Below are 12,075 nucleotides of genomic sequence, written 5' to 3' on the forward strand. Positions count from 1 at the left end.
CATTCTTTCCTCCCCTCCCAGAACATCCGGGGGACGTGTTTGCTGGCCTACAGTCACTCCAAGGACTGTCCCCCAGAAAAGAGAGAGTTCTACTTGTCTGAAGCCAAAGAATCCTTCGAGATCGGGCTCCTTACCAAGAACGACCAGAGTCCCATCACCAGCAAGCAGGAGCTCCACAGTTTTATTAAAGCTGCCTTCTGCCTCGCCACCGTGCACCGGTGGCTCCGTGGGGAGAGCGAGGAGCTCCGTGAGGTGGGGCAACTGTGCAGGGAAGCCTTGGAAAAACTGCATTCCTACAGCACTTCGTTCCCAGAAGAGGAGGAGAAAGGAGCGCTTGCCAAAAAGATCATGTCCCTGATCACATCCGTGAAGAAGCGCCTGCGAGTGGAAAGCTTCCCCAATTCCGATGCCAGGTCTTACGTCCCAGACAGTTATAAAGGCACAGTGGAAAAGCCTGCCCTGCGAGGGGAAACCAGCTTTGAGAAAATCCTTGCCAGGCACTCCCAACATCACCTGTCGGTGTGCCAAGTGTTTGAGAACACTTGCAGGGCTCGTAAAACCACGCCGGGAGAGATCCACGTGGGACCTTGTATCACAACCTTAAGGACAGAGACCAAAGCCACAGACACTGTGTCTACTACTGAGGAAATAGTGCAGGAGGGGAGGAGTGCTGCAAAAATCCTGAGCTTACCAACGGCAGGAAGCAGCTCAGAGAGGCTTGGTGACCGGAGGAATCAAGACATTCGTTCTGGTGTGATGAAAATTTCCTTGGAAGAGGAGACTGAGCCTTTAGGAACGGAAATAAATGACGAAAATGGTGGTTTCAGCATAGGGCAAAGCAGGAGTCAAAGCACAACTTCAGAGAGCTCTTGGTGCAAGCTGTCAAAATCCAGTTACTCTTCCAGCTGGGAGGAGCTAAACTGCAATAGCAGCAGAGAGTCCTCCAGGGAAGGGCAGCAGCAGCAGAAGGGCTCGGCCGAGGAGTGGTGCTGCACCACAGAATCTGATGGAAACACTCAAGCCATGTCCTTGTGCCCGTTGCCTCCCAGAGCCTGGAATCGTGCTGCTCGGGAACCTCTCCGTAGCTGTGAGGGATCTCCTCAGACTTCCTTGGAGGGAAGCACACCTGGAGCTGGGAGGAGGGTGGAGAAGGAGTCTCTTTGTGGAGACGAACTGCAGGAGGGAAGGTACCGGGGAAAGAGATCTCCACAAAAGAAAGCAAAGGGCCTGAGTGATGCGTTTCCTTCCCTCTCCACCTCTTACTCCATTCCTACCGAGCTGGAGGAGGAGGAGAAGTCCTCCTCCTGTGCAGAGCTGGGCTGCAGGACCAAGGACAGCAGCAGAGAGGGAGGAGGTGGTCGCTTTAAGTGGGTCCACCTAGGAGAACCCGCAGGAAGCACGGAGGATCCCTCGTGTGAGCCACATCCCCCCCAAAACGGGGGTAATTCTGTGCTATCAATGAGCATTGAGCCCAAAACAGGCAGCGGCTCCTCTGTGCGTGACTGGATGAGGAAATCTGCCATGGTGGGGGACAGATCCCGCCAAGTGCCTCAGGTTGACACCCAAGCGGAAACAGTTGACGACACAGAATTTGATTTCCTCAGTGTTGGAGACTTAGTAAACAGTTATCCCACGGCATCTGCTCCAAAGCATCAATCAGCTCCCAGTGTGCCAACGGCTTTGCCCTCACAGGCCAAGATATCCGTAAGCAAGCCCTTTGACTGTGCCACTACAGAAGGAGATGAGGAAGAGTCTCAGGACATGGTGAGCAGCAAGAGACAATCCAGTTCATCTCTGAGTTCATGGATTAAATCAGCACAGATGCCCACGAGTTCCCCTGAAGGTCCGTTTCTGACCCCAAGGGGAAGTGGTTTTGCTCTCACACCTGGGAGAACAAAGGAAGAAATCCTGGACGCTCGATTTCTGAGGGATGATGATTACAAGCAGCTGCTGGCGGGGGTGGAACATAATTGGCTTGTCCAGAGACTGATGCCTACTGGGATTTTTGGGACCAAAGAGCTTCGTAAAGCATATTGTAAGTTCCTACACAGCAACTGAGGTACCTTCTCAGGGAACAGGCTTGACTCAGGCCTTTTAACACGATATTTTAGTCAACATTCATTAGGATTTAATTTTTTCTTGCCTTCCACCCCATTACTTGAGTCTTGTTGCCCATTTAGATTCCAGAACCAAAAAGAACCACACCCAAATCTGTGATGTTTTCTTTTTGTAGCTGCTCTCCTTTTAAAATACTCCAAGAAATCAGGCCTGTGGACGGGCCAGGAGACTGCTGTGTTCATCGGGGACTACCTGAACGTGGCGAAGGAAGGCAAGCAGAGAAGGGCCTTCTGGATACACTTCCTGCACCAAGAAGAAACCCTGGGAAGGTATGGGCTGAACAGATTTCCAAAACAAAATGTTTATCAATGCTGTTTCTTTGTAAATATAAATAAAAGCTGTGAGATTTTCTGCAGCAGGAGTGTTTCATGGGTCTTACAAATGACTTGGGCATTTTGGCAACCTTCCCCATCACTCTGTGTAACTCTACTTTTTAATTTCTGGGAAGGAAAAGCTGCACTGTTATCTTCTAACAGCTAATTACAGAGTTAATTCTTGTCATTAATTAGAAACATAATTGTTAGAAGTAGCCTATGAATTATTATGGGTTGAGAGAAGTATTTCAATACCTCTGAGCTGACTCTCTCTTCAGAGTCAAGAAGGAGTTGAGTTTAAACATTCCAGTGTAATGAAACCCCCATCCCAGGATTTAATGGATAATTTTTCTGCTGTATGAGATACAAAAGAAAAAAAAAACACCCAAATTTAATGGCCATTTTAAATGTATCACCCACAGCAGGATTTGCTTCTGAACAGCCAAGCTCAGCTTTGCAGTGATGTTCTGTATCACAACATACAGAACAGACAAACAATTCTCCAAACACTTCTCCCTCTGCTTAGGTATGTTGGGAAGGAATATAAAGAAGAAAAAGGGCTCCTCCATCACTTCAGTGACGTGGAGAGACAAATGACCGCCCAGTACTACGTGACAGAGTTCAACAAGAGGCTGTATGAGCAAAAGGTCCCCACCCAAATCTTTTATATCCCATCTGCAGTACTCCTGGTAAGAACTGTCATCTAAGCAATTCCAAGGAACTGGTGGGAGGGGTGCCTTTGATTTTAAACCAACAGCAGCGAGACTGTCTCATTTCAGATCCTGGAAGACAGAACGATAAAAGGGTGTGTGAGTGTGGAGCCCTACATGCTTGGGGAGTTTGTGAAGCTGTCCAACAACACCAAGGTAGTCAAGAACGAGTACAAAGCCACAGAGTACGGTCTGGCTTACGGCCACTTCTCCTACGAGTTCTCCAAGGGAACAGACGTCGTCGTTGACCTGCAGGGTGCGTATTACAGTGAACCTCATGCCTTTCAGGCTCAGCCTTTAGCCCCCAGGTGTCTTTGGGATGTTCATTTCCTTAAATACTCAGTAAGTGCCTCTTAGGGTTCAGCTTTTGCTGACACAGGTGGGAACTGGGAATCACTGAGGTGACGCTCACAGAGCAGTGAGTCCTGAATACAACAATACAAAGCCTGTGATGTTTGATACCCAAATTTCTTCCACAGGCTGGGTGACAGGAAATGGGAAGGGCCTCATCTACCTCACAGACCCCCAGATTCATTCTCTGAGTAGCAAAGATGTCTCCCGCTCCAACTTTGGGAAGAAAGGGATTTATTACTTCTTTAATGACCAGCACGTGGAGTGCAACGAGATCTGTCGCAGCCTGTCTTTGAAAAGGCCCTCGGTGGAGCTGCTGGCGTAGACTCTCACAGGTCAGTCACATCAAGAGCTGGACACAGATCTTTAGGAGCAGGGATGTCCACCAGCAGCAAAAGGCTGCCTTCATTTCCCACTCTCCTCTTCCCCCTCCCCAAAAACCCTGATGTCCCTCTGCCCCGAGCGCAAAGGCTGGGGGAGATTTTCCCCACGAGAAAGGGAACACAGCATCAAACTTCCACAAAAAAGATGGGTCCCCAACAGACTTGGCTTTAACAAAACCACCCTCTTTTGTTTCTGCAGCCAGTGGAGATTTTTAGGCTTTTGTCCCCGTGTTTTAACAGTGCTATTGTTTTCTAGGAGATGTTTGTGCGGAGTTGTTAGGAAAGATGCCTTATCCCTGCACCAACCAATTAGAACTAGGTGTAAATAGGGAGAAGCACGAGAAGGAAAAGAAAAAAAAAATTAAATCTCTTTATTATGGTGCATAAACCTTCAGTCTTGGGGAGCTGCGCAGCTGCACGGGGAGAAAAATGCATTCAAAAATATAATGCCAGTGTGAATAATCCTTTCTCGGGAGCTGCTCGCAGACTGCTCCAGCTTTGTCAGGTGAACTTGAACCGGGCCGTCAGATTTGTGGCCGTTCCCATTGCACACTGTCTGTCACCCCGGGGCATTCACCATCTTGCCTGTTGTTAAGAGCCGGCGAACAATCCATCATTGAGCCGGGCAGGCGCTGGCTCACACAGCAGTGAAATCGGCATGTGACGGTACACTCGGCCCCAGTGTCTCGCAGATTAAAGTGATACATGAAAACTCACGTGTTACTGGGAAGATTAAGCCCGTTATCTTGTTGCGCAGCCAATAAAGGCCGGCCTTGTCCGCAGCAGTGGGGAAATGCTGGCTTTAACCAAGTGACAAACATAGCTCCGCGCTCCGGCCAGCGAGCGCCCGGCTCCGAGGGGCAAACAAAGCTAGTTAGCACGATCCCGGGAATTAATGGGCGGCGGAGATGCTGTGTTAAAGCCTCTCTGCAGAGGCTTTCCCTGCTCTATGGAGACAATTAAAACCAAAACAAAACCTCCCGGACAATCTCTGCAGAACAAAGTGTCCTAATACGCTGCCAGCAGCCGGCCCCGCCGGGTCTGCTCCAACAGCACACGCAGCCTCGGGAGCCCTGACGAGCCGTGCCTTTTCCAGCTTCTTCCTGGTCAAAGGGAGAAAAAGGAAATTAGTTTCGATGTGCTCCCGAACAAATCCATCTGCGTGAAATTTCAATATCTTGCTTTTTTTCCTGGTATCTGCTTTTAGCAGCTGATTTCTCGTGTTGGTGTTAGGACACTTTTTGCCATCTCAGGCAAAGTTATGGCTATTCACAGGTTAAAGTACTGAGGAGCTGCCTGTCCAGCTCCCTGTTAAAACATACATGGAATCATATTCTACTTGTCTCACCCTTTACAGGCTTGGGCACAATTTCAGAGGTATCAGGCCCTCTTGTCTTCACCTGGGGCTTGGGTACTGGAAATCATGGATTAATGGGCCCCAAAACCTCATTGCCCGAAGAACTTGGACACACATGTGTCTCCAAGCACACAGAACTTAAATTATTGTTTCATATTTGTGGTATAAATAAGGGAATTTTGGGGAAATAAACAGTTGATTCTGATGATGGAGAATTTAATATTTTGGCTAAAAGTTTCGTCTTAGAGCTACTGACCAAAAAAAATTGCTCTTTTGTTATTTTCTCCGGTTTCAGAATAAAGGAATTTGAACTAACTTAGGGAATACCTTTTTTTTTTTGTTTGTTGGTTTGGTTTTTTTGTTGTTGTTATTGTTGTTTGTTTGGTTGGTTGGTTGGTTTGTTTCGGTTTGGTTTTTTTTGTTTTGTTTTTAATTAGAAGTCTTAGCTAGGAATTGAATGGTTTGTATTAAGTAACTTCTACCAAGGTGTTTTTGGGGCTTGGTAAATTATAACGCGCTCCAGATTCCAACCTGGTGTGACCACTGAGGGCCAGTCTCTGCAATATGAGTGTAACTGTGCCATGCTGGGACAGTGAAATATTACCTGGAGGGACATCAAGTTTGAGGAAACATGAATGTTTCCTCCCCTCAGCTAAATTCACCGACTTGAATTTACACCCTGTATAAGTGCTGCAGTAAGTCAGGCACAGAACTGTCCTGCTCTTACCAGGGTGGGGACACACTTTCCTGTCCTTCAGGGGCAGGGATTTGCTTAAAGGTTTGTCCCACTTCCCTTTCTGCAGGTATCCATGTGAAAGGCAGAGTCTCGCTGGCTGTGTGCTCGTGCAGGAAAGTTTAGTAAGCTCGATGCCGAGGGAACAAGCGGAGGCTGCAAACCTCAGGTAGAATGATTTTCTCAGTCCTTTGCCAGTAACTAGTGACTCTGTGGAACACTTTGCGGGGTTTCTCTTAGCACAGCTGGAGAGGAAAGGGAGCCCCTCAGTTGTCCCAACAATACAGTGCTGAGCCAGGCTTGCCTCCCTGTGAGTCTCAGCATCCCGGGCCATTACGGCTGGCGGAGAGCGGGCGCGAGGTGACCCCTCCAGCTGTGAGGCAGCCCCTGCACGCGAGGCAGCACGTCCCTGCTGCTATAAACCCGGCATCAGCTGCCCCTGGAGCCCAGCTGCTGGATTTAGGCACCGTTCCTTCACCAGACACAGCTATTCAGGGGGGCTGAGGGCAAAGCCTCACGCCGGCAAGCGCAGAACCGCAGCCCGCGCTGCCCCATCCCTTCTGCTGGGAAAGGCACGGCAGCACCAGCCTCCTCAGCATCTCCTTCCCACTAACCAGAGTGGGAATATTTGCAGCAAAGCAAAAAAAAACCCAAAAACCAAAAAACAACTCGATAACTGCTGCTGTCACCTGCTGCCCCAAGGGAAGTCCCCAGTACAGGCCCGGGTGTCCTCCCTGGCCCTGCAGGGAAACTGGCAGCAGCGTGCAGCTCTCACCCCTCTCCCGGGAGCGACACACGCCACCCTCCTTTCTTCCACTTGGATGAAATCATCTCCCCTGTCCCTTGGCAGAGCGGGAGCAGATGGGGCTGTTGGCCTCCGCAGCCTCCCGCTGCCCCAGCTCGTGTGAGTCTGTGATGCCTCCAGCCCCCCCAGCCTGCCCACTGTGCCCCTCCAGACAGAACTTAATCCCGTTCTCTAATCCCAAACTTCCCTGCCAAGCCGCTTTTAAGGCAGAGCGTATCTTTCATCCGAAGACACCAAGTTATTAATAATTTGGTTAGTGCTGGATGCTGCTAAGAGAACCAGAGCACCCACAGCACCAAGGGGGAACGCAGATCCTGTAGAGGCAGGTCCGGCATCCTTCTTCCCCCTGCATCTGGGGGGTGGCACAGCCAGCACCCGGGGGCACAGGGTGAGGGCAGGATGCCCCCCCGGCAGGCAGCAGGTGCCTTTCCTCCCTCGGTAACAGCCGAGTGAAGCCCAAACTGCCATGCTGGCTACCGGGGGCTGCCGTCCCCTCCGAGCAGGACATCACGTTAATAGAGGTTGATTTGCAAACGGCGTCGCCCCCCCCCCCCCCCAGTGCCCCCCTTTGCCTGACTCCCGCTTTTCTGCTCAATGGCACAGATGCTGCTTTGTGCTGCCCAGGACCAGGCAGCTATTAACAGCAAATCCAGCGAGGGAAATTAATGAAGGCGACTACTAATAAAAGACAGCTCAGGACAGCCCGACCAACTTGCTCCGAGCGGTAATTAACTTTTTTTAAAACTCATGAAGGTAAATATGCCATCAGCTTTGGGCCGGGCTCTCTGCTTTTTAATAAAAGGAGGAGGAGGGGAGGCGAGGGAAAGGGGGTGGCTGCGTGTCACAGCCGCCCCAGCACCATCCCTATTCCCTCGTGGCCGCTGCAAAGTGACCCTCCGAGGATTTCTTTTCTGTCCAAGCAATTTCTAAAGGCTTTATTTTAAATTTGAGCAGCGCCAGAGTTCTACCTCTCCTTATTCTGAGTTCCGTACAAGAGGTCACGGGGGTAAGCAGGATGCCAGTATTTTGCTGGACCTGCACAGCTGTTGCAGCATCATAGGCGAAAGGCAGAATATTCTAATATCCTGATATTGTAATATCCTGATATTGTAATATCCTGATATCCTTACATTGTCAGAGCAAAAGAGTGTCTCAGACCATAAAACACAAGATAAGTAGTAAGATAAAACACAAGATAAGTAGTAAGACAAGAACCTACCCCAAGTTACAACAAAATTCCCGCTGGGATTTCTGTTTCTGCCAGAGGATTGACTGTATAATAGATAATTGAGACTTTTTTGCCTGTGGGGAATGGGAATTGGGGCCGCGTGGGCCAAATCCACGTGTAATCCGAGGCAAGGGTGAAGTCCAACCTGAGGCACCTGAGTAAGGCTTAAGGAAAACTGGGTTTAGGATCTGCCAGCCACATGAGGGCTGTGTTGGGAACACTCTTTAATGATGGCACTATGTGGAAAGATTGATGCCTGACATGAAAGCGAGCGTGGCAGCCCTTGGGGTGCGGCTGGGACTGCTTTGGCTCCTCGGCACTATTCTTATGCTGTAAACCCCCTCGGGGGCTTTCGTGCTGCCCCTCCAGCCCTGACAGTGCAGAGGAGCTTTTATGCCAAAATACAATACACAGAAGGATCATAAACACATGTTCTGGGGGCAAGGGGCTGCCATGGAAACCACCCCCAGGTTTGTCTCGTCATCCAAGGAGATGCTTTTCTGTCTTGCGTGTCCTGGGCCGCTTCCAGGTTGGCTGCAATTGGCTCTGGGGACTGGCCATCACCTCCAAAAATCAGTTCTTCTGAGAGAAATGGGGGAAATACAAGAAAAAAGAAGGAAAGAGAGGAATACACTCAAGTTAAGGGGGAAGAAAGAGGGAAATAAGTGCTTTTGGCGTCATTCAAATGAAAAACTGGGATGAGGGCGACTGTGTTAGGTGACAAATCCAGCCTCTCTGGCTCAACCTTCGCCAACGCAGCCCAGTCTCCCCCTCCCTGCCTTGCCCCCCTCGGTCCCATGTCTTCCCGGGGCATCTCTAGCCAAGGCCAGCCTTCCACAGGGAGCAGGGAAAGTTTGGCTGGCATGCCTCCCACCCCAAACCCCTGACCGAAGCCCCCCCCTCCGTCCTCCGACGCGACGTGTGCTTTTTCCCACGGTGGTTCCCATCGCCACAGCCCCGGCAGGATGGGCATGCTCCTGTCTATACCTGGGATGGAGGAAAATCCCTGCAGGATGACGCACCTGGCAAGAAGCAGCGTCCCTCCCCGAGGACAGCAGGAGGGAGCATCCCAGTGCTGAGCTACCCAGGATGGCTCTCCCGCTCCTACATGGCTTCATCACCGAGAGAGAAGTGCATCCCATCCCTCCTGGCCTTTTGAAGAGCCGAAGGCACTTACTCCAGCACCTCTTAAAAGCGGGAGAGAAACTGGGAAAGACAATGAGACCCGACCAGAAAAGACAGAGAGAGCGAGCGAGGTTCACTCAGCTTCTTTTTGGCATTCCTGGAGTTTAATCATTAAAAGGGGTCGTTAGAAGAGAGTGAGAGTGAAAAACCCTCTCCCGACGGGCTGCCCCACACACTGCCATTGCCGTCAAAGGCTCCCTCTTGTTTTGTTCCTCCTGGCCCGTGGCAGATTTGGGGGGACACAGCTTCATCTTGCTGGCCACATCAAAGCAGTGATTATGCAAATGATCCCACTTTTTTTTTTCCTTTTTTTTTTTTTTTTTTTTTTTTAGGGAATTATTTATCACACAATAACCCCCCTGCCAGGGGGGGAAACAATAGATCAGGCTAGATAGCGCTGCTCGCCTGAGGCTGCGGGGCTGAGGGACCCCCGTGTGGTTTATTGGCCTAACCTAATTTCACTAATTCTCTTTTCACACATTTTGGGCTTTTTTTTTTTCTCTTTTTCCCCCTCCCTCCCTTCGTGGACATCGCTCCAAGGGCCGGGTTTCACGCTCCCAGGATCCCGAGGGCACCGGGCGGGATTCACGTGCTGAGCATTTTATTTAATTAATACATTCAGGCGCCTCTGCTGGTTTTTAATGATTTCCAGGTGTTTGTACCCAGAAGTCCCAAAGTGCTCCCGGGCGCACAGGGACGATGATTGAAGGGCCTGGGCAGCCTCCAGCATCCCCCTCCATGGTGACATCTCTGGCCCCGTGCTGTGCACACTAAACTGAACCCCCTGGAATTGCAAGTGCCTTGGGATTCATCCGTCCCTCAGAGAGGCAGAGAAAGGGAATTCTTCCTCTTTTTTAGCCCACGCATTTTTTCCTCAGTAACATTTATTTCCTGCGGCCTTCTCGGTGAAATCCTTCGGCCTGAAGAAGCGTGCTAACTGTTTATCCATCCATCCCTCCATCCATCCCTCCATCCATCCAACCATTCATCCGTCCATCCATCCCACGTTTGCTGTCAGCATCTTCAGTACCAAGAGGCAAAGGTAAAGGATCAGTAAACTTCCACTGAACTTATATATATATATATATATATATATATATATGTATATATATATATATATATATATATATATGTATATATACATGTATAATGTGTTTTTTTGCAGTTTGCTGAAGAAGCTGTTGCCTGTGGACCTGCTGTAAGTGGCATCAGCTCCCATCAGAACCTGGTTTCACTGGAGACAAGGCCCAATCCTGTAAATCCCGGTTGCTGTCACATAAAGCAGAAGAAGCAGCAGCCCCAAAGGTACGAAAATTAGAGCTTTTTATTTATATTTTATCACAAGGACAATCCCTTTGCTCTTCAGCTGTAAATACATACTAGAATAAACTCTGTAAATTATACAAAAAAATACATATTTTCCATGAAATCTGTCTTTATAATAAATAAATGTGAACACGTGTGTGGCTGATCGCTGTAATGTTCCGTGTCTGTTGAGGTTTTCAGTCTGTTGATTTATTTTTAATCTCCTGAAAGAAGGGGGGAGTTCCTCGTCCCCTAAAGGTCGAAATAAATAATGTATGAGGAGATCCTTCCCAATTCCCCCCCTCCCGATTTTTTTTTCCCTTTTGATAGAGAGTTCAGCCTAAATTTCCACGCTTGCATTCAGCCCTCACAAAGCCTACAAATTATACAATGACTTCTAACCTGGACCCCTAACAAAACAATTTACTCTTTTTTTTTTTTTTCTCCCTTTCCAACCCCCCCCTCCCGCCTATAAATCATAAGGGACAGATGGCAAAGGGGGGGAGCGGGGAAAAGGGGGGGGGGACACACAAAAGCCCCGCGGTGACAGATCTGGGAAAACTGGACAAAGTGCACATCGGAGAGAAAGAGAGAGAGAGAGAGAGAGAGAGAAAGAGAGACGGAAAGTTTGGTTTGGCAGGTGCCGTTCCCACAGCCCGCCCTGCCCTGGGAATGGGGCAGATGCCGCCGCCGCCGCCGCCCCGGGGGGAGCCCCGGGAGCGCCGGGGCGGGCTAGAGGCAGCGACGGGGCAGCGGCGGCGCCGGGGCGAAGCGGCCCGGCCAGTGCTCGGGGTCCGAGGCGGAGCCGGTGGGGCTGGCGGGCGATAAAGTGCAGGCGTACGGGGAGGCGGAGGGCGCGGGGCTGGCGGCGCCGCCGCTCCAGGAGGAGGCGGGCGACGGGCTGCCCTCGGCGGGGACCCCCGCGCCCGCCGCCCCGTCGGGGCCGAGCCGCGCCGCCCCGGCCAGCCGCAGGGTCTCGGTGAGCGCCCAGATGTAGTTGTGGGCGAAGCGCAGCGTCTCGATCTTGGTGAGCTTGGCGTCCTCGGGGAAGGTGGGCAGCACGTCGCGCAGGGCGTCCAGCGCCGCGTTCAGGTTGTGCATGCGGTTGCGCTCCCGGTTGTTGGCCTTGAGCCGCCGGCTCCGCTTGATGCGCTGCGCCGTCTCCGCCGTGCGCGCCGCCCGCGGGGCGCCCCGGGACCGCCCCGGCCGCCGCTTCCCCTCCGCCCGCCGCAGCCCGCGGCCGCCCGCGGCCTCCACGGGGCGCGCCGGCGGGGCGGCGCGGGGCTCCTCCTCCTCCTCCTCCTCTTCCTCCTCCTCCTCCTCCTCGGCGCTGGAAGGCAGCGAGGGCGAGGGGGCGGGCGAGCCCAGCCCCAGCAGCAGCAGCTCGTCCTCGGCGGGCGGCGCCAGGACCTCCGCCTTCACCAGCATCCTGCGGGGCCGCGCCGGGCAAGCACCGGGGAAGCGCCGGGCAGCACCGGCGGCTTGACGGTTCGCCGGTGTGACGGAGCGGGGCGGCAGTCGCGGGGGGCCGAAGCGCGGGGGATCGGAGCGGGGGGGGGGGGGGGGGGGGGGGGGGGGGGGGGGGG

The 12,075-nt window shown here is 51.9% G+C and overlaps 2 protein-coding genes across 2 annotated transcripts in view; one reads left to right on the plus strand and one right to left on the minus strand.

Annotated features, from left to right (window-relative positions):
• The window catches only part of ALPK1 (alpha kinase 1), a 39,118-nt gene extending 28,153 nt beyond the window's left edge, over positions 1–10,965 (plus strand). Inside the window, exons 11-19 of the mRNA XM_027903187.1 lie at positions 22–2,035; positions 2,234–2,387; positions 2,959–3,121; positions 3,212–3,398; positions 3,622–3,828; positions 6,037–6,135; positions 7,375–7,495; positions 9,837–10,226; positions 10,350–10,965. Coding sequence (XP_027758988.1) covers positions 22–2,035; positions 2,234–2,387; positions 2,959–3,121; positions 3,212–3,398; positions 3,622–3,818 — 2,715 coding nt within the window. The 3' untranslated portion in view covers positions 3,819–3,828; positions 6,037–6,135; positions 7,375–7,495; positions 9,837–10,226; positions 10,350–10,965. The remainder of the gene's footprint in view (positions 1–21; positions 2,036–2,233; positions 2,388–2,958; positions 3,122–3,211; positions 3,399–3,621; positions 3,829–6,036; positions 6,136–7,374; positions 7,496–9,836; positions 10,227–10,349) is intronic.
• Positions 10,966–11,221: 256 nt separating this feature from the next.
• NEUROG2 (neurogenin 2) lies at positions 11,222–11,953 on the minus strand. The gene has a single exon (XM_027903188.1). It carries the CDS (start codon positions 11,915–11,917, stop codon positions 11,222–11,224), a length of 696 nt encoding a protein of 231 aa, XP_027758989.1. The 5' UTR covers positions 11,918–11,953.
• Positions 11,954–12,075: the final 122 nt, after the last annotated feature.

The sequence above is a fragment of the Empidonax traillii genome, unplaced genomic scaffold, assembly GCF_003031625.1.
Source record: "Empidonax traillii isolate 1590-97213 ecotype Southwest subspecies unplaced genomic scaffold, ASM303162v1 scaffold941:size231608, whole genome shotgun sequence".
Taxonomy (NCBI): domain Eukaryota; kingdom Metazoa; phylum Chordata; class Aves; order Passeriformes; family Tyrannidae; genus Empidonax; species Empidonax traillii.

Excerpts from the sequence above, each read along its gene's own strand:
- NEUROG2 (XM_027903188.1), bottom strand. The coding sequence starts at position 11,917 with ATGCTGGTGAAGGCGGAGGTCCTGGCGCCGCCCGCCGAGGACGAGCTG.